The sequence below is a fragment of the Miniopterus schreibersii genome (assembly GCF_964146895.1).
Source record: "Miniopterus schreibersii genome assembly, chromosome: 18".
In the NCBI taxonomy this organism is placed as follows: Eukaryota; Metazoa; Chordata; class Mammalia; order Chiroptera; family Miniopteridae; genus Miniopterus; species Miniopterus schreibersii.
Genome location: NC_138121.1, coordinates 14,704,953 through 14,732,073, shown reverse-complemented (window position 1 = coordinate 14,732,073; position 27,121 = coordinate 14,704,953). Strand labels below are relative to the sequence as shown.

The 27,121-nt window shown below is 49.2% G+C and overlaps 1 protein-coding gene and 1 pseudogene across 2 annotated transcripts; both read right to left on the bottom strand.

Annotated features, from left to right (window-relative positions):
- Nucleotide 1: 1 nt before the first annotated feature.
- PSKH1 (protein serine kinase H1) lies at nucleotides 2-26,020 on the bottom strand. The gene is made up of 3 exons (XM_081120115.1): nucleotides 25,903-26,020; nucleotides 14,683-15,709; nucleotides 2-2,302 (listed from the first exon to the last, which is right to left on the bottom strand). The coding sequence occupies exons 2-3, from the start codon at nucleotides 15,637-15,639 to the stop codon at nucleotides 1,985-1,987; spliced, it is 1,275 nt and encodes a 424-aa protein (XP_080976241.1). The 5' UTR covers nucleotides 15,640-15,709; nucleotides 25,903-26,020; the 3' UTR covers nucleotides 2-1,984.
- On the bottom strand, nucleotides 2,691-3,044 carry LOC308548516 (large ribosomal subunit protein eL33 pseudogene; annotated as a pseudogene). The gene has a single exon. The product of its transcript is annotated as a large ribosomal subunit protein eL33 pseudogene (transcript).
- Nucleotides 26,021-27,121: the final 1,101 nt, after the last annotated feature.

Genomic DNA, 27,121 nt, shown 5'->3' with positions numbered 1-27,121 from the left:
CTGTCAGAATGGGCAGCCTTCCCTGAGGAGGGCAGCCTGTTTATTGAGTACAGAGGATACATTTACAAACTGAGTACACAAAATAAATAACTGCACATTCTCCACCCACGGTCCATGGCATGAAGGCCCAGGTGGGCCTGTCAAAGACCCAAGTCTGCAAACTCCCTCTGTCCTATCTTCAGGACCAGGCCTATCCTGGGCAAGAGAGGAAATAATTTCCTAGGGCTTCAGGCCCCCAGGGGCACTTGGGAAAGTCCGGGGAGTTCTGAGGCCATAGGGCTTGGACTCGCATCTGCCTTATGCCAGGGGCACTGGGGGCAGAAAGAGGGGTTGTATAAGGCACAATTGACTTGGCCCAGAGTGATCTCTTTGGCTTGGTATCCCACTAGAGGTGGCACATGCAGAAAGAGGAGGGCCTGGCCCAAGGCTACCACTGGGAGGAACTGAGTGAGGGCCAAACCCTCCCTGCTGGCAGGAGCCCTGCAGTCTAGCTAAGGCTAAAGCTGGGCCCTGGCTCTTCCTACCCAGATAGCAGCTGTGGATTGAGGGGGCTTGGGTTCCAGCCCAGTTTGTGGTGGGGGAAGGCACCATGACTAACACGGAGATGGTCTGGCTCAGACCTCTGGGAAAGCAGCCACCTAATTCCACTCACCTTCCACAGGAGCTCCCTCCAGCCTGAGATTCAGTGGGGACCAGACTGGAAGGGTAATGCTGTGAAAGGAAATGGGGACAGGCTAGACTGGGCAAGGCCAGCTGTGAGGCCAGTGCCCCAGGTGCTCAGGGTTCGGAGGCAGATCACACAGTTTGGCTAAGTTCCAGGGGAAGCTACACAGAAGCTCGGCAGAAGGGGAGAGTAGAGCAGACCGGAAACCGTCCCTCAATGCAACAGCTCCTTCCCACTTCCTCCTGGAGGATGAAGGGTGAGCACTGTGGTCATTCCTAGGATGTCTATGCTCATGCCAGACACTAGATGGCACCTTCCTGCAGCTGCAGAGGAGGGAGCAGCGGAGCCTGAAGGGAAAGGACAATGGGAAGTGCCAAGCGTAGAACCAGGGCTGGCACAGGGACTCTCCCTGGGAAGCCCCTGCCCTTTGCCTTGGCCCAGGTGCCTCCATCCCCCAGGTAGCAGCAGTGGGGCTCCCTTTAATGCCCCACAGTTGGGAAGGAGGCACCTGGAGAATAGAATAAGCATCCAAGGGGGAGAGAGAGGGGATGGTAGGCTCTGCAAAGGAGGCACTGAGAGCAGTGGGCTGGTGGTGGGCAAGAACTCTCTCACAGTCAGAGAGAGGTTGAAGCCTGGAGCAAGCCTGCTACCAATAGGGCCACACAGTCCAGAAGGACCAAGCCATGGCCCTACCACAAGAGATCCTGGCATGTCCTAGGGCCAGGAATGGTCCTTGGAGTCTCCATGAAGGAAGACAGATCTTGACTGAGAGGTGGGGGGATGTTTAGACTTAGCCAGGGACTGAGAGTCCACCCAAGGCACAAGCTTTGTGCGTACCTGGGACTCTCACTGGAGCATAATCATGAGGATCAGGATGCCATGGAATGTGGGGGGCCAGGCAGGAAGGTTTGGTGGAGGAAAGGGGGCGGTTCCAGAAATAACTGTCCCAAAGAGTCCTGGAACCACAGGATACCCTCTACCTGGGACTGCAAGCCCCTTTGGTCTGGCCAAGAGCCAAGGGCAAGGAGTGAAGGAAACTGAAAGCCAGGTCCTACGCTTTCCCCAACTTGTACCAGAGCAATTACCCACCAAAAGGAACATCAGTGTCAGGCCAGGCTCCCAGTTCAGGGGGCTCCCTCCATTCTGTTACACCAGGCCCAAGGTGAGGATGAGGGCTTCTGAAGGGACAGAGAAGGGGCCAGGGCCATTCACCTACCACTGACCATACAGGCCTATCTCCAGAGAGGGCATTGGGCCCTAATGGCACAGCAGTGTGTGACAGGCTGGGACCATGCCATGTTTCTACCACTGCCAGGCAGCTCAGCCATTGTACTGCTGCTGGTAGCGCAGGTTGAGCTCCCGCAGCTCCCGCTCCCGCACTCGGCGTGACTTGTTGGAGCGTGTAGAGCGGCTGGAACGTGTAGATTGGGCAGATTTGGTGCTCTGGCAGCGTGAGGAGGCGCGTTTGAGGAGGTTCTGGGAGATGGAGCGGTGCAGATTCTTCATGGACGAAGAAGCTGCCATGCTCACCACCCATGGGTGCCTCAGGGCCTGCAGTGCAGTCATACGGGCGCCAGGGTCCACTGTCAGCAGGCGGTCAATGAAGTCCTTGGCCAGGTTGGATACACTGGGCCAGGGCTAGAGGCCAAGGACAAGCATTAGAGTGAGAACACTCAACACAGCTTTCCCCATCCCAACAATGCCACCACTACAGCACTTAGACTTGTCCAGCGTATGCACTCTCCCCTCTTTATCTGGCTCCTCCCATGTAGAACATTCTGGGCCTCCCTTCCCTAAGGAGAAGGACCTGCCCTGCTCCCTAAGGAGCAAACTTCTAAGGTTCCCTGGACTCAAAGCCTGACTCAGGGAAGTGGGCCCTGTGAAGACCCCTGCATTACCCCTGGACCACTATAACTCAGAGGGATTTAAAGAGAATGACCCAAACCTTCCTCCCTATCCTGAGCCAGACTTTTTTATTTTTTTCAAGAAAGCAAGTCCACTTTTATTTATTTATTTTTCAATAAGTTTAAATTCTTGAGGGGTACAGCATTACACAGATTCTGTGTCCAACTCCCTTAGCTGGAAGGTCGCTTTGGAATTTGGCATGAACAGTGCCACTGTTTCCATGAGCATGAGTTACCTTTCCCCAGATTACTCTGGTTTTGTTTGGTTTGCCACCAGGAGTCACTGTGTTCTTTGTCTTGTACACATAGCACATCTCTTGCCTAGAGAGAATTCAGTTTCTTCTTGAATATAAACACCTTTAATTTTAAAAAGAGCTGTGTGTTCCCCCTTGTTTCAAAGACCCTGATTATAGCCAGCAAAAGTGGCCTTGGACCACAGCCTTCCGAACAAGTTTTTCATTTTAGAAGTCCCGTTCCCAGCAAGTCTTGACAGGCTCTAAAAGCCACACTTAAGTTCTAATCCCTGGATGCCCACACCAGGGCACTTAGAGGCAAACTTCCTAGTCCTTAAAGAGAGAGTCCACCCTCCCTCCAACTGGCAAAGTGGTGGTGGGCTACCATAACAGGCCCTGCACCAAACATCATTTTCCCAGCCATGGGGAGAAAAGGAAACAATTCAAGACAATTCTATTTCTCCATCTGCTGGGAGGAGAGGGAGTTCCTGCAGGGAGAGTCTGGACACCCTGGGCCCTCAAGTCCCTGTGCTAGAGGGTAGATACAACACTGCTCCAAGTCCCAGCATCTCCAGGGGCACTTTGGCATAGGCTCTGATGCTCCCCAAAGGGTGGGAAGCTAGGACCTTTGCTGAGCCTGTGGCAGATGGCCATCACCCTCCTTCCTGCCAGGTGAGATCTGCCTATTCCAACACAATGCCCTTCCCCTTGGAGAACCCCTGAACGTACTCTCTAGGGGGTACAGGAAAATCTGGGAACCCACATTGGAGGCAGCTCCATGCCCATTCAGCAGACTCAATTAAACAGTGACTATCTCTGCCCCCAGCTGGGCTCCCTTGACTTCCAACTCCTCCCCCATGCCCTTCTCCACTACTGTACAGGAGTGGGGCAGGGAGAACACTTATCCAGAGTCCTGAAGAAGGAGTGGGGCTACTTGCAGTTACTACCTTTATTTGCCCTTTGGAAGGCAAATCTCAACCTTTACTGAGCTTAACAGGAAGAAAGCAAGACAGAGAGACCACATTTCTAAACAGCCACCTAACAGAGTCCTCCTCAACAATGGGCCAGCTCCCAGAGTTTCCTGGGAGATAGATACTGGCCCTCAGGAGAAGGGTGAGCAGTCAGGGCCTCAGGAACATGCAGCCCAGGGAGGCCCATAAATACCTTGCTGTCTGAGAGCAGTGAGAGGGTGCAGGAAGCAATGGCCCTCCTGCACAGGCAGCCTAGTCCACATTTCCCTATAGGCCTCCAATACTGAGGCCAACATGAAGGGTGACTGGACTGTACAGTTGTTGCCACAGTAGCTTTTGGCTCATACTTCAAGAAAGCCCCCCATGACTTGCTGTTGCCACCTAAACACAAGGAGCCAATGTGAGGGACCAGCCAATCCAAACGGGAGACACTCACTGCAGCCCGTCACTCATTTAAGCGATACAAAGAAACAGGCACAATATGGTCACTGATGGACAAAGCAAATCTAGAGCTGAACAGGTTGGGTCATGGGAATACCAGTGCTACTCAGCCATCTTTCATGGTCTCCAAGAAAAGGAGAAATCACTGGGGAACACAATGTAGCTCAACTTAGCCTGTTGGTGGGACAGCCCAAGATACAGCTGGCAACCTAGGCTAGCCAAACAGAGCTAGCACATGGATTCTGCGCCTGCCCCTTGGTCCAGCCAAGAGAGAAGAGGGTCAACTCCTCTGCCGATGAGAGAATAAATAGCTGCAAAGCTGGACTCAAAAGCCAAGAACTTGAACATGGATTGGAGACCGCTCCACTTTACATCTACACCCAGCCAAAGCAAGGCCCCCTGCAGCTCCAAAGCAGTCGATGCAATCTCAGCCACCCTGTGGGCTTAAGCATCTCCATCTCCAGAGTGGCACAGGCACATGCCAGGCATCAACCCCTGCTGCTCGTCATGTGGCCAGCCGTTAGTGCCAAAGTGAGTCAGATTGATCCTACTCCCCCAAACACTCGCCTCTCCAATTACTTGTGTACATGAGGCTATGTGCAGAATGCTGATGGACTCATCTGTCTGAGGGTCAGCCCAGCCCTCTCTGGCAGGACCCAGAGTTCCCCATTTTTGAGAAATTGTGAGCAGCTGGGCCAGGTGGGTCCCCTGAGCCAATAGGACTCAAGTCATGCTAACCTGAGAACAAGGCTGTGCCAATGGCACCCAGCCTAACCCTCACACACTGAGGAACTTGCAGTGGAAAGTCAGGCAAGTGGAACACAGGAAGGTGGTCCTCACCCAGCCCACTGACAGCAGGGTAGGGCTCAGGCTTACTTCTAGATAGGGGCACCTGGGAGCCCTGCTGAAGTCTCCAACAGGGCTCCGAAAGGAAAACCAAAGCTTTCCACACTCCATGGCCATTCTTCCAGCCCTAAGTCCAATTCAGCACCTCCTAAGAAAGTGTTCAACACCTACAAACCAACTCACCTCCTTCCTCAACATGTCTGGGCCCTGGAAACACATGAGTATGTCTGTCAGCCTATGACTGACTGGCTGGGAAGTATTCTGGGCATATGAAAAGAAAAATTATTTAACAGTCATACCCTTGGGTTTCCACAGCTCTAACTGTTGGCTCTGGGTAAAGAACAGAACTCTCACCTAGTATACTTGAGCCCAGATCAGGGACACACATGAGCCTCAGGTGGCTGACAGAAGGGATAGGTACTACCTAGTCAGTCTCCCAGAGGCTTCCACCCATTTCTGGGCTGACATGGAGCACGGAGCATGGAAGAAAATGTTAAAATGTCAGTCTGCCTTGCCTCCAGACACTCAGGTCTCCCTCTGCTGTGGGATCAGAGGACAGCTGTAACACCCAGGATGATAGCCTACACCCTCCTTTCCACAAGTCTCTCATCATGAGCTGTGTGGGTAGAGGATGGGCTGTCCTGAGGATAAAGAGAGGCTGTGGGAGGAAGGGCATGACATCCACCCTGGCTCTGACCGTCAAGTTAGCTGCCCTTCTTCCTTGTCCATAGCCTCCAGAGTCCTTGACCCCTTGCAGTTAGGGTAGCTACTACTGATACTGTCAAGGCAGAGAAGCTAACGGGCTAGAGGAGGGACCTCTCCCGTGGGCACTTCCTTACCGTTACCTTCCTTATCCCCCTGTTCTTGCTGGAGTCCAACTCTCCCTTCAGAGGGAGGCATCAAATCACACAGGACTTTCCACTCCAGCTCTACTCCCCAGCCCTTTTAACCTGCTCTACCTTTCATGTCACAAGGGCGTGGCAAGAACATTACCCAAGCCACTACCAGTGGTCTCACCTGGCGCTCAAGGGCTAAGGGAACAAAGAATGGAGCCAGCTTCCTGGCCTTGGCTGTAGAGAAAGAAGGAAGCTGCTTCTTTCCAGCAGCAAACCCAGCTCACAGGGATTGCCCTAGATACCCTCTGGCAGGCAGGTCTGACCACTCCCGAGTTAGGGGTGAAAAACATCTGGTGTCTCATCCAGATGGCATCTGGGTGACAGATTAAAGTGTTAGGCTGCAAGCCCAGCAACATGGGTTCTAGTTCTGCCTTTTCTATGTGACCTTAGAGAAATCACAGCCTCCTCGCTTTTAATATGAAGGAGCTGAATGCAAAGAATTCTAAGTCTCATCTAGTTTCTAAAGTCCTGGATTTTAAGAAGATGGACCCCCATCTTTTTCCTCACTTGGCTGTGTGTGAGGAAAAGAAGCATGGCATCTAACATTTAAGCCGATTTGACCTCTTGACCTGTATGGGTTCCTTTCCAGCCCATGATGACTCTGGGGAAGGTTCCCTGGCAGAGAAGGCAGCCCCACCAAAGGGCTGCTAGAAGAAGGAAGGGAAGAAAGAAGACTGGGCTTTGCTCCCATGACTAAGATCTTCCCTCAGCTTTTCTCAAAATGTATTTTCAGACCCAGCATTCGCACCCTCAGAGGCCTCCTTCCTGTACTTACGTGGGTCTAAATGAGAGCAGAGAAAAGGGCACAGAGAAAATTCTGGGAAATGGAGCTTCAGGTTTACTCAGGAGAACAGAACTATTAGTATGAACAAGAACAGCACACACTGATGTTGCCCACGAAGAAGTGTTGGGAAAACTTCAGTAGAATTAGGCACTCTCTAGTAGCGGAGCCAGCATCCTCTCCTCTGGTCAAGACACTCACCATCCTGGTGCCTGGGCTTCCAGACCAGACAGAATCCACCCCCCTGGGACCCAGCAGGGAGTGGGTGGGGGCCAAGCAGCAGAAAAGAGAAGGACGTTGGGGAAGAGAGCCTGAGAGGAGAAAAAAAGGGGCAATAATAGAGTTTTAAAAAGAAGCAGAGACTGAAGATATAGCCTCCACCTGCCCAGAGTCCAAGAAGTGAAGGACAGGGACAGAAAGGGGACAAAGTACAACTCAAGAGTCAGGAAAGGTGCTGTGTGCTCGATGTGGAATCAGAGGGATGCTAGCAACCTGTGCCAGCAACCGAGTAATGACTGCTTTTAACAATGTCCTGGAACAGCCCTGGAAGGTTCTAGATTTCAGAGACAGCTGCACCGTGGTTTCTTCTATCTCCACCCATGGGTTCTTCTGAGGGAGGTGGTTTCTAGGACCCAATCAGGCTTTTTTTTTTTTTTTAACTTCTAATTCTAATTTAATTAGAATTCTAATTTCTGAGACAATTTGAAAACCTGATGGCTGTTAGCAAAGGAGTCACATTGTGGCCTCTGTCCCCAGAAGTCTGTGTCCCTGGAACGCTGGTAGACTGAACTGGGCTCAGGGCAGACACTTGGTCAGTACAGGGTAGATGAGTGAAGAGATAAAAGTGCCAGCTTTCTGGCCAGGCCACACTGGAGTGATGCTCAAGTCTAGGCCAGGCCACACTGGAGTGGTGCTCAAGTCTAGGCCAGGCCACACTGGAGTGGTGCTCAAGTCTAGGCACCACACTTGCACCAGGAGACAGACACTCTGAGGTCAGGCATGCATGCATGAGGAGAGTGACCTTGTGGCTGAGGATGAAGAGCCTGGAGAGGTACAGCTAGTGGGGGGTGGTTGGACCAGTGGCTTCCACCTCAGTGGGGGCAAGAGGGGAATGAATATTGGAGGCAATCAGCAAATTTGAAGAGGTCAGAATGTGGGAAGGACAACAGCCCCAGCAGCTCCCAGAGGAACAAGAGGGCCTAGAAGTAACAGGGCCTTTGAGAGGGCAGAGCTATCCAGGTGGAAACAGACAATAAGAGCGAGAGAGGGAGGGGACAGATGGTATACCAGTAACCACTCTGAACACAACCCACAATACATCCCTTTTGTTGAAAAGGCCTCGGTGGGGGCCAGGGGAGGGAAACAGCAGTGATGAAAAGCAGCTCTGACCCTGGGTTAATGAGATGCTATAGGTGGTCAAAGCAAGGTGTTTTAGTAGGAATGGCTGAATGCAGCAATATAGAGAGATGGGCACCTATTTCTACCACAACAGAAGTTGTACTACTCTCTGGGGCGGTGCAACCAGGGCAATAGAGGCAGAGGGGTGCCTAGAAGACAGGGCTCCAGGGAGCCAAGTGGTGGTCCAGAGATGGCACATGAGGGGGATGCTACCCCTCTTCACTCAAAGCCTGTCTCCTGCCCCCACTAGGACAGAGCTGTTCCTGCCTTCCTCCAAGAAGTCTCAAACAAAGAGGAGGTCTTCAACCACAGTGACCAATGAGGGTCCATGGCCCACACCCAGTAACCAAACCATGCCACCTCCCAGTAACCAGAAAGGAATCTGGAGCTTTGGTGAGGTATGGATGGCCCTTGTCGAGGAATCCTTTCTGAACAGGTATGGGGGCACTGCTCATCCTCTTGGGACCCTCGCATAGAGCCAGCTTCAGTATCCAGTACTTGATACCCAGTAACCACCAACAAGCGGGCAGGAAATAAGGGCTTAGTGATGACTCTGAGCAACAAATTCTAAATCAATCTGTAATTTTCTGTACTGTCAGCTATTCAGACACAAGAAAGCTATCCTCTGACTCTGGGAGCAGGGGGCAGTGAGAAAAGAATGGGGAGCTGATGGTCAATCACAGCCCCATATATACTGGAAGTGGGAACATGAGGCAATTATGGGCATCCAGAAAAATCCAACCATGAGCCAGGAAACATGCCACCTGCCTCCCTGCATTCTGTCTGCTACCTAAACACACATCCAGTCTCTGCTTTCCCACGTCTCCCAGCAGTCCTCCCCTTGGCTCTGGGGCAAGGTCCTATCCCCTTACCCAGGTGTTCCCTGTCAGAGCATGTGAACCAGGCCTCACAACCAGCCCCACACGCACTGAACCCCTTCACCTAGAGGGCACCAACACATGCCACATCCTCTCCACTTCATTTTACCTTCAACACCCCAGAGCAGTCACTTTAAGAAGTGGGGAAGAACTGAGATGGGAACATAAATGTCAACTCTAGCTCTGGGCACCCATCCTCCTGCAGGGCTCTCAGAATTATGAGATGGCTCAACTAACTGCCCTTGGACCCCAAGTAGACGGTCAGCCCATTGCCAAGAAACCCACCCCTGTAAAGCCACCTCCCACTAACACTTATCCCCCAGGTAGTGGCAGATCAGTCCTGCAAGTGGGTTTCCTCTCCCACTATGATTCTGTCCTCTGCCGGGCAGCACTCACTCTCCTGAATGAAGCTCTGTGAAAACCTTAGCACTCACTCTCCTGAATGAAGCTTTGTGAAAACCTTTGCCCAGTCCCATCTATTCCTGGTGTAGTCACCCGGGCTCGCCTACAGCTCAGAAACTGCCCAAGCAGAGGAGGGTGACAATTAAAGGTTGCTAAACACAGGGAGGCAGCAAAGCTGCTGATGGCATCTCTCTGCCATCAATCCTCCAAGAGCCTCTTCATCTGTCCTTGCTCTAGGAATAGAACTCTTGACAAAAGCAATAACATTAGACCATAAGCATCACATTTCATGTCAAGTGAATCACAGAATACAAACAGAACGGTAACAGTCCTATCATATGGATGTAGAGATGATGACTCACTTTCTCTGTCACTCCTTTACAAACAGCTGCTCCAGTCCCTCTGGGGCCTTCCATTACAGGAAGCTCGCTCTCGCAAGGTGGCTCTTTGTGTCTTCAGACTGATCACACAGTCACACAGGGCTTCTTCACATCTGACCATTGTGTCTACCCATCACTTCCATTGTGACTCAAACTTGGCCCTCTCCACTCCAGCACCTCCAGTCACCGGGTAAGTATTCAAATTTCTCCTCTCAAAATCATCTGTCATAGCCTTCTCCTTCCCAGCACTCCCTCCTCTTCCAAGAATCCTTTGTTTGCCTCTAAGTAGGTCTGGCCAGCACCCTCCTAAGCACATCGCCAGCAGACTCCCCAGTTCTTCCTGGAGTCCAGCCCCCAGAAGAGAGAACTCCCAGCCACCATGGGCAGCCTGATCTGCCTGCAGCCAGTAACTTTTGGGTCCCTTCTGAGGCATCACCAACAACCACTGGTACTTCCCTCAAAGGAGCCAGGAGAAAGTATTGAGAGCATATGTACTGTTACACACACTATCCTCAAGGGCCTCATAAGCCAGGGAGGAGAGAGATGTCCACAGACAACAGCCTGAGAAAGTACAGAGACAGACAACCTGCGGAGGCATGTGTCAGGGACAGAAGACTGCAGGGATGGGAAAGCTAAGACCTCTGAAACCAAGATGGCCTGGATTTAAACCCTAGGCCTGACACCCTCTAACTGGGAGAGCATGAACAAGGTACTTACCCTTACTAGCCTCAATTTCCTCATCTATAAAATGGGGAAATGGGGGGATTAAACTGTCTGTTGTAGAGATTAGAGATGTTGGGTGTAGGGTCCTCAGCCCTGTGCCTGGTACTTAGCATGCACTACATGATGGCAGTGGTCAGCATTATTTGGAAATGAAGCAATGTTTGAATTGGACCTCTTCTAAGGCTGACATTGGGAGCAGAGGGGAAAGCATGAGCAAAAGCTTAGTGTAGGGAGTGAGTGCCTTGGGTCTATGATGTACGGGGAATAGGGTGAGAGATGAGGCCAGAGTTGGGGCTAGAGTATCTAGACTGTCAGGATCATGGTGGGTAGGGTACTGAAGAGGGCCGACTTGGTGTGCTTCCCTCTGCTACTGGGCCCCACCTAGTGATGTCAAGGTAGGACCCTACATACTCTCCGGGCCAGAGGGCAACTTGAGTTCTTTCTCAATCTGCCCTCACGAGCTGATGAGCCTGCAGAGCTGCAGGAGGGTTCTACCCCCCAACTCCTTTTCTTCCTAAATGATGTCTTACACATACCACATGGAACCCAATCTCTGGGATCCCTAATCTGGCCCAAATACCACCAGGAGGCCAAGCTGGGATTACTCCAACAGCCCTCAGTTAGCTATGCTGCATTCCCCCTTTACTATCAAGAACCCAGAGGGCTCCCTCCCACTTAAAGCTTCTGATCTCCAAGTAGCCTCCCCAAGTAGCCTCCAGCACTACAGAGCTCCTGACACCAAACATCAGGCCTGCCCCACCTTTGTCAACCTCTGCTCCATACTCCCAAACAATCTCCTGTTTATTGTGAAGCACAGTTAGCAATGTCCCCTTCTCTGAGCCTCCTCCTCCTCTAAGCTTATGTCCTGCAGGAAGTCCTCTATTCAAGTCCACAGAAACCACTGAGCCTAACGGGGCTGCATGGACAGAGCCCTTGGGGAACAAGCCCACCGGACAGGGCCTAGTATACACGAGATACCACTATGAGGGGGCAAACAGCAGGAAAAGTGTCCCTAAAAAGGCACTAAGTACCATGGGACTTACTGTCAGGTGAAGAATGCACACCGCCAAACCTTGCTGAGCTCAAAGTGGGCAATACTTTATTTGAACAAGGAGTTAGACTGAAGCACTCCCCTCAACATGGCATGTTCTCAGACAGGTTTTCTTGCAGGGCCTTACTCATTCATAAGGGCAAATTACTATCACACAATATAAGACAGATGGCTGGGCCTGGCCGGTGTGGTTCAGTGGTTGAACATTGACCCATGAGCCACTAAGTCACTGGTTCAATTCCTAGTCAGGGCACATGCCCAGGTGTGGGCTTGATCCCCAGTAGGGGGTGTGCAGGAGGCAGCTGATCGATGTTTCTGTCTCTCCCTCTCCCATCTTCTCTCTCTAAAAATCAATTAAAAAAACATATTAAAAGAAAAAAGGCAGATGGCTGTATTGAGGAAGAAGTTGAAGGCAGGGGCAGGGCCCAGCCCTAAGAAAAGGGGCCAGGCCAGCCACATAACCTGAGCCCCATAGCCCATGTTCCAGATTGCCCAGGCCCAGTGGCTCTATGCCAAGGCCCACCACGCTGGCGTATGCCTGACAACAAGAGTGCATTCTGTGGACATTTCCTATTTCTCATCCTTTCCCCCCAAGCAATCTCAAGCCCCATGGGGATGGAGAACAGACCTTCATTTCTCTCTATCTTCCCCAGGTGTACTTATGGGTAGGAAATAAGCAGCAGAACAGAAAGACAGATACTGGTCTCCAGCTCAGAGAGCCTGATCTAATGATGAGGACTCCTCACCCTGGAAACATCCCAAACAAATCCCTCCCAATCCAGAGCTCTCTGTCAGAAGGTGGTGGAATCTCTTTTGAGGGTCAGCCAAACTCCTGGAAACAGACAGGTGTTGTCAGGACTGGCCAGGGATGCAACTCTGGAACTGGAAACCTGATTAAAGGTAGTAGGGCCAGAGGCTGGGCAGTGTCCCCCTAAACACTGGAAGCCCCAGGTTCATGCCCTGTGATTCCAACAGAGCAGGAAGTAGAATCTCAGGACCCCGTCTTGTGGCTGCAGTAGGAACAGGAAGCCTCAGTCCATTCCGCACCCCATCCATTTGTCGTTCTGCCCCCTCAGATAATCAATAGCCAGTTAGCAAGACTCCACAAGCTCCAATTAGATAAATTGCCTGTTCAACAACTGCCAGAGTCAGGAACTCTTGGGAAAACCTACAGACTTTTCTAAAGAGTCCTTCCTTTGTCAGCATCTCTTCAGAAACCTCCCTCTCTCCCATAGCTAAGGTTGCTACTCCCTCTGCCAGCCAGACCCTCAACAACCTGGCACCACACAGAGCTCCAGAGGCTAAAGCTCCAAGAGCACAGCAAACCAGGCACAGCCTAAACACAACACTGCCTCTGTGAGGTGGATTCTGGGTCTTCAGACCCATGATGAAACAAGGTCCAGAGACTGAGCAAAACAATGTCCTCTGTGACTACTCCGTTGCAGCCTGGGCTTCCCAGCCAATCAGCGCTTGTTTTGTTGAATGCATTTGGAGCACAGAAGAAAACATGGAAAACTTTAGGGAAAAGCTGGAGAATGTTCCAGTTTCTCCTTTGCTGGCACAGAGGTAACCTGAAGAGGAAGGTCTCCCTCCCTTCCTCATACTACCCTGAGACATGTAACCTGAATCCCCAGAGAATGCCAGCCCCCATGCCCACAGGAGGGAAGTCCTTGACTGACCACATGACCATGTCTGGAAGCTGACAGGGAGGATGATGGAGCACAGGACCTCAAGTGCTGAAGGCAAAGTAGCATGAGGCTTTTGGGTGACTCCTGCAGGAAATGGGGCTCTGGGTCAATTGGCTGGGTCAGAGAGGGCCTAGTCCAAAATCTCTGGGAGGAAAGCTGGGCTGCCAAAGGGATCTGGTCCCAGACCTCCCTCTCCTCCATGCGGGTTATTCAAGAGGCAAGAACAGCTCCTCAGCAAGCCCAGGCCTGAGGGGAACACTGGAGGGAACACTCTGTAGGAGGCACTTGGGGATGGATCCTTACTGCCCTGGCAGAATCCTGTCGTCCTACAAAGCTCACCTTACATCCTACATAAAGATATAAAACACATTCTTTTCTTCACAGCCTCCCTGAGCACCCCATTATACTCCAGCCTGCAGCGCTGTTTCCAGGGGTCAGCCTCATTTCCTACCCAGCAGCATCCTGCCTAACAACCGACCAGCTCTTAGTTTTCCTGCACCTTCCTTCAACTCCCAGCAGTGCTGAAACCTAATGGATTTTTTCAGGTATCAGTGGATCCAAAAACACAAACTGATAGCCAGTTGTCTGAACCTGGCCTACAGATTAGCATTGTTGGCACACAAGGTACTACCTAAATATGTGAACTAGATTCCAACATTTTAAGATCAGATTTTTCTGATTCTTTCAAAAGTTGGAATATCTGAAAGTATGGAGTCCTCACTGCTGCGGGGCAAAGCTGGGCAGAGATGAGCAGCAGCTGCTCCTTTAGACAGGCCATGGTCGCTCTAGCTTGCCCCAGTCCAGACAGAGCAGATACTATGAAGGCCCTGCCCCACATCCTATCAGCCCATCTGAGCTCACCTACAGCTGTGGTGCTCCTATGTGTGCTAACAGCTTCCCATTGCCAGGGCCTGCAGCTCTTTGCTTCTTTGCCTGATGACTTTCTCTGGCACTAGTTGGCATTCAGGACAGACCAGAAATGCTAGGGATTTAAAGCCCCCAAAGAAATTCTTGACTCATCAGGAGTCAATGGATTAAAAACCACACACTTCCCTGCCCCTCAAGGGTACAATTTTGAGACACCTTCCACATGATTATTCACAGGGTCCCCAGTGGGACTGAGTTCCAGTGGCCCACAGTGGTAGTCTATTGGCTTTTTCCCTTTCTGCCTCTTTTCCCCCACCCTTTACTTGTGCTTACTGGAATCACATCCCAATTAAACTATCTGCTCCCAAGTCCTTGTCTCAGGGTTCATTTTGGGAGGAACCCTAACTCACACATCCTACTAGTCTCATTTCATCATTTTTACATCACCTGCCCAGCCCCACCAGCATGGCCATCAGAGCACATCCCTCTGATGGAAAGCTGTAGAACAGAACCCACCACCCATGGGCCTCCCAACATCTTTGAGACAGGGCAGACTCACCTCCCCCGAGTAACTGTACTTGCCCCTGAGGATCTGCCGGTACAGCCGGGTGCGGTTGTCGTCTTCAAAGGGCATGGTGCCACTGAGCAGGATGTAAGCAATTACACCTAGTGCCCACATGTCCACTGAGTTGGTGTAGGGCTTTCGAACCAGTACTTCAGGGGCAATGTACTCAGGTGTGCCACAAGTGGTCTTCATCAGGCAGTCATCACCCTTCTTGCGAGCACTGGCCAGGCCAAAGTCGGTGATGATGATCTTGGAGTCAGTGCCTGGGTGGTAGTAGAGCAGATTCTCAGGCTTGAGGTCTCGGTGTGTGATGCCCAGTGCATGCAGATACCGGACACCATCCAGCACCATCTGCAGCACCCGCGTGGCGTCGCGCTCAGTGAAAGAACCCTTGGCAATGATGCGGTCAAAGAGTTCTCCACCAGTGGCCAGCTCCATCACCATGTACACACGCTCCTGAGTCTCAAACACCTCCACCAGCTGGATGATGTTGGCGTGGCGCACCCGGCGCAGCACACGCAGCTCTGACTCACACACTTCCCGCCCCTCCCGGTATTTGGTCTCAATCATCTTGATGGCATATGGTTGCCGGGTTGCCCGGTGCTCCACACGTACCACTCGGCTGAAGCTGCCTCGGCCAATCAGGGCTTTGATGTCATACTTGGCCGTCACACGTGGGTCGAACTTGGCCCTGTACTTAGCCACCCTGGCCCTGCGTGGTGGTTCTGAAGGAGGCTCTGTGTGGCCGGGAGTGGGGGCACCAGGACAGGGGTTTGCACACTGACTGGCTGCTGGGAGCCCAGCTTTGAGAGGGCCAACACTGTCCACCTCCGTGATGAAGTGCTTATACACATCAGTCTTAGTGCCACTGAAGGGCTCCACCTTCTTGACCAGATCCAGCTGGACATCCTTGGGCGGCTCAGGAAGGACCTTGCTTGTCCCACAGCCCATCACGGACACGGGGGCATCCTCTCCAGCGAGGCTGGCAGGACCTGCTCTGCAGGCAGTGCCCCGTCTACACCTATGCAGACAGAAGAGAGGACAACTCAGCATAGCTGGGGACACCTCTGAAAGAATACCAGCCATCCACCTCCCCTCTCCTTCTGTCCCTCAATAACCCTAGCCTGAAGACATGACTCTAATATGGTTCCCTGGAAGGGAGGATGGCTTTGGTCCATGAGTGCTCAGAGCCTGGGCTCAATGGAGGGTCTAGATGAAAGACCAGATCTGAGCATCATGGTCTTCACTTACATCTCCCTGGATCTGATTCTCACATTGCTCTTCAACCCTGAGAGAGGGCAGGAACATGCACCAGGCTCAGCTGTTATTGCCCCCACCTTCCTCCCTACTCTGCCTGAGTTCCTTATCCTAGTTGAAGTTCTATGTTTTTTTCATGTTAAAGTCTTTCCTCATATTACTCTGACTCATCTTTCCTGAAACGGGGGTGTAGAGTGTTGGAGTCCTACTCTCCCAACACTATCACCTACCAGGGCTCAGAAAGCTGTTACTCCTAGGCCTCCTTTGTGTGTATCTTTCCTGGCCCTCTTGCCTTCTGCAGGCATGATCCCCCTGCAACACTGCCCTGGGTCTATGCCCTAACCTCACTCTTTGCTGGACAGCTTCCACTACTTTGTAAATGCACCATCTTTGCCCTGACAGTATAATTAATACCGTTTCAGGGTCTCTCACTTCCCTAGTCACCACATAGATGGTTAAAATGCCATGTAAGTCCCAGAGCTAGCTGAAATCAATCCCAGTGAACTTGGGACCACAAGCCTTAGCACAGTGCCACCAGGTAGCCACTAAACTAGGCATCATTCAAGAGGCAGAGTGAGCTTTGAGCTCAGAAAGGATACCAGCAGCTTCATCCAGATGTGACTCAGGCTGTGGATCAGGTGCTCTGCTTCCTTGAGATGAGGATCAGGAGCCTTCCCCATTTGTTTCCCAGACACAGATGTTCCGATCTCTTAATACCCTGTTGCTGGTGTGACCCTGGACTAGGTGAAGTGTGGAAGTACGGCTTTCCAGAGGTCACTTCAACTCAGGCTGCCCTTCTCTAAGTCTCTGCCCTTCTCTGAGTCTTTTACCCAAGGGCAAAAGAAGAGAGCTGAGAATTTCCTATTAATTATGACATACAGAATTGAGGATAAAATGATTTATTAAATCATTTTATTAAACATTTATTAAATATCTACTAGAGATACAGAAATGAATAAGACATCCAGTGTAGGTTACATTTCAACATATACACACACAAAAACACCCAAGCAAAACACAGTCAATAAACATAGTGTAAATGAAAAGCATAAAAACATAATTTCAATATAGCATGGTAAGTACGAGGCTTGAGAAACAATAGTAGATATATGTAGAATGACGCTGGGATTAGGGAAAGCTTCCTGAAGGAGGTGACTCCCACCATGAATTTGAGGTAAGAATGAGTCGGGTGAAGAAAGGTGGGAATGGTGTTCAGGCACAGAGAATAACGCATTTGAAGGCCCAGAGGCCCAGAGTAGCAGCCTGTGCATGGATACAGGCAGTCTGGTGATGTGAAAACAGGCCTGTGGGGGGGCTGGAGTTTTGGAAGGAAGGCAGGAACCAGGTTGTTGAGAGCAGAACAAGTTACAGTGAGGAGTCAGGACCTTCCTGGGAGGTGAGGGGAAGCTACTACAGGGTTTAGAAAGAAAGGGTGCTCAACTTGTGTTCAGGAAGAAGTGTGAGGCTGAACTGGAAAAGGGTCAAAGTGGACTAAAAGGGCCAGTGAAGGGGGGTGACCCAGAGAGTAGGGTGGAATGGAGAGATGTCAGCAAGAGAACTGATAGGGATTGGAAGCTGGACATAATGAGTGAAAGGGTGGAGTGAGGACTGCACTCCAGCCCCTCACTCAGGTTCCTGGGTAAAAAGGTAAGGAGTAGAGCAAAAGGACAGGTTTAGGAAGCAGTGGGAAGAGGTCAGTTTTGGATGTCTTGCAGTGCATGAGGACTATCCATGTGACATTTACTGCAGGCCACTGGATATAGAATCTAACATTTGAAAAGAGCTGGTCAGCCCTAGCCAGTCTGGCTCAGTGGTTAGAGCATCAGCCTGAGGACTGAAGGGTCCTGGGTTTAATTCCAGCCAAGGGCACATACCTTGGTTACAGGCTTAATCCCTGGCCCGGGTCAGGGCACGTGCAGTAGGCAACCAATCAATGTGTCTCTCTCACATGGATGTTTCTCTCGCCCTCTCTCTCTTCTACTCTCTCTAACAAGCAATGGAAGAAATATCCTCAGGTGAGTATTAAAAAAAGAAAAAGAAAAAGAAAAAGAAAAAGAAAAAGAAAAAGAAAAAGAAAAAGAAAAAGAGCCCGGCTGGGAGTGGCTCAGCGGTTGAGCGTCTACCCAGGATCCAGGCGATCGGGGTTGGATTCCCGGTCGGGGCACATGCCCAGGGTGCAGGCTCGATCCCCAGTCGGGGGCGTGCGGGAGGCAGCTGATCAGTGACTCTCTCATCATTGATGTTTCTATCTCTCTAACCCTCTCCTTTCCTCTCTCTGAAATCAATAAAGATAAATTTTTTAAAAAAGAAAACAAAAAGAAAAGAGCTGGTCAGGGTTAGAGATTCCATTGCTGCCTCAAGGGTGGTGTTTAGGGCTAAGAGACAACACCTATACCCAACCCCACCTTCTTGCAAAGCTAGCAATATATCAAAGGCAACAGAGAGACAACCAGGCAGGTTTTGCTGCAGCACCTTGGGAGGTCAGAGAAAACACACAGAGACCATCAGATTCCAGTGAGTCAAGGGCCTGAATGTGAGGTGGTGATACTGACTGATGTAGCCAACTCTTTCAAGGAATAAGCTCATCTCTGAAACATACCTAAAACCTTGATTACCAATCTATCAGATAAAAAGGAGGAATTTGGAGACTACAGATAAAAGGCTCCAGTTTTAATCAGTATGTTAAACCTGTATGTTTTAATCAATATGACTCTCAATAGAATGAGGTTTATCTTTCCTCACATGAGAGGAAGATTCCCCCATCAAAACAAGGCTCTTCAGGATTTGCTACAGTACTCACCCAAATGCCCAGGGGATCCCAAACAGAAGTTTAGGAAATGATGTTTAAACAAAGGCATTTAGAAACAAGGTTCCCTATATATCCTAAGGAACCCAAAACACCAATCAGAAAGAACTTATGCACCCTTATGATCATAGTAGCACAATTTACAATAGCTAAGATCTGGAAACAGCCCAAGTGCCCATCACTAGATGAGTGGATAAAAAAGCTGTGGTACATTTACACTATGGAATACTATGCAGCTATAGAAAAGAAGGATCTCTTATCCTTTGGGATAGCATGGATGGAACTGGAAAGCATTATGCTAAGCAAAATAAGCCAGTCAGAGAAAGACAAGTATCACATGACCTCACTCATATGTGGAATATAATGAACAAAACAGATCCAGGGACACAGAAGCATGGAACAGACTGACGAATCTCAGAGGGAAGGCAAGGGTGAGGGAGTGGGTGGAGGAGAGATTAATCAAAGAATTTATATGCATAAATGCATAACCCATGGACACAGAAAACAGTATGGGGAAGACCTGGGGGTGGGGCGGATGTGGGGTGGAGGGGATCAAGGGCGGGGACATCTGTAATACTTTAAACAATAAAGATAAATGTTAAAAATAAATAAATAAATATAGAAAATCCAAAAAAAAGGAAACAAGTCCTTGTCACAGAGTCCAAAGATTAGAACTATGGACTTTGTAAATTTGCAAACTCATCTTATCCTTCAGGGAAAACACAAGACTTCAATGCAGTAAAGGGCTACAGCTCAGGAAAAGAATAGCTCTTGGGCCAGGATTCCTGAGGCAGAACACAAGTCCCTGATCCCCAAGACCACAAGGTAAGCAACATCTACCACCATTTGGAGGAAAGACAAACTACATGAGTAACCCAGCAAAGCCACTCAAATGTCAATTCTTCCTGGTAAGGAGGCAGAATCCTAGATCCACCAAATAAATAACTATCTCCAGGCATATACACTGGCTCTTTTTGTTTAAATGTGTATACCTAGTCTGGTCCTGATGAGAAAAACTAAAGTTTGCAAAAGAAAAGGCCTGACTTTTCACTTTTAAACAAACAAAACATGCATAAGGATGTCAAGTCAGCAGTGAGAGAACCAAGGATTATCCCTCTCTGACCCTCCTTCTTCCTTCCTGGGACACAATTTCTCTCACATTTGTTTTTGTTTTCTTTTTAACGTATTTTTAAAATATATTTTTATTGATTTCAGAGAGAGGAAGGGAGAGGGAGAGAGAGATAGAAACATCAATGATGAGAGTCATTGATCGGCTGCCTCCTGCACATCCCCTGCTGAGGGTTGATCCCGCAACCCGGGCATGTGCCCTGACCGGGAATCGAACCGCAATCTCCCGGATTATACGTTGATGCTCACCGCTGAGCCATGCCAGCCGGGTTCACATTTGTTCTTATTAGAAACTCTTCAGGCCCTGGCCAGGTAGCTCAGTTGGTTACAGCCTCCAAGGTTGTGGGTTCAATCCCCAGTCAGGGCACATACAAGAATCAACCAGGGAATGCATAAATAAGTGGAACAAGTCTCTCTCTCTCTCTCCCTTCCTCTCCCTCTTTAAAATCAATCAATAAATAAAAAAACTCTTGCCCTAGCCAGTTTGGCTCAGTGGTTAGAGCATTGGCCCTCAGGCTGAAGGGTCTCAGGTTCAATTCTGGTCAAGGGCACATGCCTCAGTTGCAGGCTCGATCCCCAGCCCTGGTCAGGGTAGAAACTTGTCTGAAGCCACTCAAACAGTGATGGCCAAGCATGGACCCAAGTCTCCTGGTTCTCTGTCCAGAGCTCTGTCCATTATGCAGGAAAGACTGCAGGAATATCAAAGCTGGGCTTCACCAGGTCAAGGCCTCAATCCTTCCTCACACCACTCAGCTGGTGAATCAACAAACCTTTTCTGAAGGGCCTGTCTTCTGAAATGTCCATTCCAAGTACAATCTGGGTCACAGTGCTCACTGTTGTACTCTTGACTGCTTCTGATCACTAGAGCTGTCAGCCCCTTGAGGGAAGGGGCCACTTCTCAAACTCTCTGACACCCAGCAAAGTACTGAGCTCAGTCAGAGCAGGCACTCAATGTTTGTTAACAATAAATAAAGGTGGTCTGGCTCTTGGGTTTCCATTTGCTATGAAGCAACAACCCCAGAGCTTCAGAAATTTCAAGTGGCAGAAAGAGGCCAAATTGATGGTTAAACCAGAGCTAGGCTCTCTGGGAGCTTGTGTAAATGTCCTCAACAACAAAGGAAGCCAGAACTCTCAGGTCTATTTAGTCTTACACAGATTGTTATCTGATCTCCAAAGTAAGTTTGTCTACAAGCTGCCAGACCTGACCCCATGGGCCTAGAGGCAAGAGGCAAGGATGAATTCTGAAACAACTTCCTACACACAGAAGCCAGGTCTGTGAATGTCTCCCAGACGGGCCCACAGGACCCAGCCCTCTCTAATAACATTCCCTAAGATAGTTCTTCACAGCAAAGCTTCATAACCTTTCGCCTGCAAAGATTTCTATATTCTGCTCCCATGTTTTGAAAGACTGTCTATCCAAATGAAGTAGGCAGTAATCACTGAGTAATCCCAGAAATAAGTAACTGCTAAACAGCACATCTAACCATCATGAGGCAAGCAGAGATATACCAGGCAAAGCAGCCTGTCACTTTAGACATAAACCCCCGAACAAGGACCTATGCAACCTTACGGGGAACTACATGATTCTGCTTTCTGAAACAGGAAAACTGACATTGGACTAGCAATTTCACATTCAGAAATAACACTATGAAACCGCTTGCACAAGTATGCAAATATATATATTGGTACAAGAAAGTTTATGGCAGCATTCTTTATAATAAGGGGAAAATGGAAACAACCCAAATAACGATCAGGAAGGGAATAAATTAAAATATATTCATACAATGGAATGAGCTGTAGCTTTTGAAAAGAATGAGGTAAATCCATATATATTGACAAAGAAAGATACCAGTTACTTAACTTTATTGAGTGGCTTCATGCCAGGACCCACGTCTATGATGTATTAAGTAGTTTAAAATAGTATGTAAAGCATATGTCCAATGAGGGATTTTTATTTATTTTTTATTATTTTTAATCCTCACCTGAGGATATTTTTTTCATTGCTTTTTCAGAGAGTGAAAGGGGGGGAGGGAGGGAGAGAAGGAGGGAGGGAGAGAGGGAGGGAGAAACATCGATGTGAGAGAGACACATCAATTGGTTGCCTCCTGCATGCGCTCCGACTGGGGCCAGAGACTGAGCCTACAACTGAGGTACGTGCCCTTGGCCAGAATGGAACCCAGGACCCTTCAGTCCGCAGGCCGATACTCTAACCATTGAACTAAATTGGTTGGTTAGGGCCAAGAGGGATTTTTAAAAGTTGGACATATACACAGAAAAAAATATCCTGGAAGGGTAGGAAAGAAACTGTTGACAATAATTGCCTCTAGGGTGTGGAATGTGAGGAGAACAGGCAGAAGGATGAAAGGAAGGGGGACTTTTACTTCTCACTTTATATATTTCTGTGCTATTGCTATATTTTTTAATCATCACCACATATTACATTTCTTAAAGTTAACAAAAGTATATATTGTAAAGATGTATAGACTAATACATGCATAAGTTTTAAAAGCTGAAGGAAGCCTAGCCGGGCGTGGCCCAGCAGTTAAGCATAGACCTCAGATCCAGGAGATCGCAGTTCGGTCCAGTCAGGGCACATGCCCAGGTTGCAGGCTCCATCCCCAGCAGTGGGGAGCAGGAGGCAGCTGATCTATGACTTTCATCATTGATGTTTCTCTCTCTCTCCCTCTCCCTTCCTCTCTCTGAAATCAATAAAGATACACTTAAAAAAAAAAAAAAAGCTGAAGGAATATACACCAAATCATTAGCGTTTGTGTCTAAAGACACTGTACATTAATCACTCTTATAATGTTTTAAGTATTATTTCATAATAAAAGTTGTTATGACTTCCTTTTAGAATATAGTTACTTGGGAAACTCACTTCTTAAGGACATGGTAATAACTGGTGGGCCCGGCCCGGTGTGGCTCAGCGGTTGAGCATCGACCTAGGATCCAGGAGATCTCGGTTTGATTCCCTATCAGGGCACATGCCTGATTTGTGGGCTCGATCCCCAGCAGGGGGCGTGCAGGAGGCAGCTAATCAGTGACTCTCGTCACTGTTTCTCTCTCCCTGAAATCAATAAAAATATATATTTTTTAAAATAATAAATAAATAATTGGTGGGCAGACTCCTGCCTTAAGACTGAGAGAGGGAGAGAAGTTCAAACATTGTGTCCTCCTTATTTTATTGTGACCCCAACTCCACCTAAGACATCCCACCTACTGCCCATCCCATCGTCAGAAACACAGATTGTGGGAATGTACCTGGGGTTCTCCTTCCAACGTCCTAAAGTTCAACCCACAAAAATTTACTGAGCTCCTGCTGTGAGCCAGCAACTTTGCCAGGGACTGTGACAGACAAAACGAAGGTAGCCATAATCTATGCTCTCAAGGAACTTACAGCCCAGATGGTTCCACATCAAGAGTCCCTAATCCATTACCCTTATAATGCCCTGCAAGGCCACTTAAAGGCTGGCAGCCTGGAAGGGGTTCCTCTGAGGTCATTTTCTCCCAGCAAATGAAAACACCACATTTTTCTACTTTAGCATCACATTAGACACCATGGCAACAGAGAGCTGTACCAAGAATTAGCTCAGTGATGACCTAGCCAACACAAATCAGCTTAATACTCACTGAGTAAGATTCTTGGAAGGAAAAGAAGTTCGAATAAGTAAGTCTCTCTCCAGCTCTCAACAAACAGAACTGCTTCCCTCCTTCCAGGGCTGTATTTCTTTAATGTTTCTCTGTGTACCCTGGGGTCAATGGAGACAGATGCTCCCAACTATCTCCAAACTTAAGGGTCAATGTTTTAGAACAGCTATAGTCCATTCACATCAATTGGGAAGTTCTGAAGAGGACTGAAGTTGCCCACATAACATGCTCACACTTATAAAGTAAAACACAAGGCCAAACAAAAGTCTCATCCATATATGTGACAAAGAACCCCAGTATCTAGTTCAGATTCCACAGACACTAAGATCTACAGGGGTATTCCATTCTAGGTGAAAGGCAACTCTAGCTCAGTGTTGGAGGCAAACAGATTTCCTGAAAGCTGCACATTCTCTAGCCCATTAATACAACTTAACAAGTGCAAGAACAGCAATTAGATCTGGACAATGTGCTTATTTACCAAAGCCACCCTCTAGTGAGTCAGCTTTCTGAATCTCTCCTAAGGGAATGGCCAACTACAACTGTCCTGAGTAGAAGCAGTTTGTCAGAACTTTCCCCAAAGACCAGAAAAGACCTTGAGGAAGTCACATAACACAAGGCAGCTTCCCACAGGAGGCTCAGTCTGAAGAGCAAACAGGCTTACTAAGATGAAATCTCCTTTTAACAAGGGGCACGTTCTGGGAAAAACAGCCATTAGTAAACACAGTGGCTGCCATTTGCTGAGTTCCAACTGTGCTAAATATCTTATATGCACTCTCACTCCTCTCTGCAACCACATAAAGTTGGCATGATTATTCCTATTTTGGAATGAGCAAACTAGAACTCAGAGAGCCTCGAGATCTCATAAAAGCCAAGAGCTGACTCCCAGTCTTTCTGACTCCAAAGCTCATATGTCTAACCATCAAATCCTACTGTTTCCCCAAGGTAAGGTACGGGCAATGAGACTGCAATGGAAGGCCATGAGGCACAGCTAGCCCTTTCCACTAGACAAAGAAGAAGACATAACAGTTTCCTGGGGGCAATGACAAAGATCTTCAACCAGAAAGCACAGTAAAGTCACCTAGAGAGTTTTTTCAAAATATATATCCAGATTCCAGGTCTTCTGAATCAGTCTCAGAGAATGAGACTCTTGAATTTGTATCCTGAAAAACTACTTTAGACCATCAAGGCTGACAAGGCTGCACCACCTATGACATTCATATGCATGCATGTGCAAACTCAAAATACACGTTACCTGTACTCATCTCAGACCCTGGGCCCTGATAGGTGCTCAGTGATACAGCTGAATCAGTGTCCATTCTAAACCAGCAAACTATCCCAGTGGATTTAGCTCCTACTTTATGCCAGGGAGAGCCAGACATTTGGATGCAGATACACAGTCCCCAAACTCACCATCATGTGACACAATATGATCTATTTATCAACAGCAGTCACATGAATACAAGCACAGAGTCATCAATGGTTATATGTGAAGCAAGGGAGGCTTTTTCAAGGAAATGAAATCTAAGGTGAATTTTAAAGGACAGATGTAAATTTTCCGTACTGGTGGGTGGAGGGGAAAGAATATTACAGAGAAAATTGAGTATCTAAAGCACAAGAGTATTAAACCACAGAGCTAACAGAAGGCTCACACGCCCTAACAACAAAATATGTAAACAGAAGGCAGCAATGCCCAGGTGTTGACTTCAGGGTTAGGCCTCTCAGATTATGAAGAACTCTATATGCCTTCCTAAAAGGCTTAGCCTTTATCCTGTAGGCACTAAGAAACCAGTTTTTGGTAGTCAAGGACTTATTCAGCTGAGAATTATCACTTCAGCAGCTTCATTTAGTGGGAGTGAGCATGAACAGTTGGACTTCTCTTTATAAGCAGAGGGATGACTGGCTTGAGGGACAGGCGACCTGGCTGGACTCAGGCCTGCTTTTTCCCCAGAGTGAATAAGGAAGCGAGCGACCAGCTCCCCGCCAGCCCCTGGCGTTCAGTCGCAAAGGAGGGGTGTGGAGTAGGTGCTGGACACGAGAAGGGAGTGAGGACAACCGGGTTAGTTCACCATGACCGACGCCGGCTGGCTGAACAGCAGGCAGGGCAGCTGACCACGTCTACCAGGCCCACGAGGCCCCAGAGATGGGCTACCCAGCGCAGCAGCACGTTTCAAGGCCACTCCGGCCTCGGACACCGGAGACCCCGAGCAGCCATCGCCTGGCCTGCTCCCCAGCCCCGTAGGCCCCGGCACACCTGGCACGGGCCGAAGGCTCGGGTCTGGGAAAGGACAGGCCCAGTGCGCCAAGAGGCGACCGTGGCCGTAGCTCGTCAGCCCCTCCCGCCCGTTGGGCCGTAGCCCTGGGCCGGGCCGCCTCACCTCGCGGGGGCGGCGGGCTCTTCGGCGTCTTGGTGGCAGTGCCGACCCTCTCGGGGCCGCGGCCACGGCCGCCGCCGCCATCCTCAGGCGTTAGCGTCGTGGCGTCATCACTGAGTGCGCTTGACGCCAAAACAAACCCGGACGCTTACGGGGCGGGGCGGGGGCGGACGCTCCGGAGGGCTGGGCTACGCGGTTGGGGGCACTCCAAGCGTGACCTGCCAATCAAGCCTTCGGGGCGGGGACGAGCTGGGAGGGCGGGTCTAATTGTTGCTCTATGTAGTTCCACCGTTGGCTGCGGGAGGAATCTGTTACAGAAAAAGGAGGTACACCTGAAACTAATATAAAATAATATTTAATGTCAACTACAGCTAAAAAATTAAAGTAAAAAGATTAATTTTTTAAAAAAAGAAAAAGGAGTATCTGCGTAGGGAGAAAGTTTCAAGTTTCCGGTTAGAGGAGAGGGTGCTCTGTCGTACAAGGTTGGGGACGTAACGCGTTTCAGCAGGTTACTGGAAGTGCCTTTGGAACTCCCCAAAGGATCGATTTAAATTTTATTACCAAATCTATGTTTTGAAAACTGCAGTTAAAATAATTCAGGCACTTAGATATGTTAAATTTGGCCTTCATCTCAGAGGAGTTGAAAATGGTTAACTTGAGGATTGGTGGTCTTGGGCCAATTCAGGAGTAACATACTTTTTGTTTTCATTTTTACTGTTGTTGTTGACTTTAAGTGTATCCTAAGACTGAAAACCAAGTAGATTTAAAAAAAAACACAACTTGTTATTATTCACAACGACTTCTCTATAGGGTCAGAATCCTCTCACTACTTTACAGACAACCCAAATTGCAGGGGAGGGGAGGGGAGGAATAGATGCTTCAGGTGATGAGGATTGTAACCTCCATCCACCTTCCTCATTTCAGTCTGTGCATTTATTCAACAAGTCTTTATTGAATGAACACTTAATCCGCACATGGAACTATCTTTAATGGACTATATAAGCCAGCAATTTTCAACTGGTGTGCCGCAAGAATTTTTGAAACATACTATGCCTGACTAGTTAGTTGGTCAAGGGCACTGACCGTTTTTCCCTTAGCTTGTCAAGTAAAAAAGTGACAGCCAGCCGGGCAGGCATGGTTCAGCAGTTGAGCATCAACCTATGATCCAGGAGATCGAGGTTTGATTCCTGGTCAGGGCACCTGCCAGGGTTGCTGACTCAAT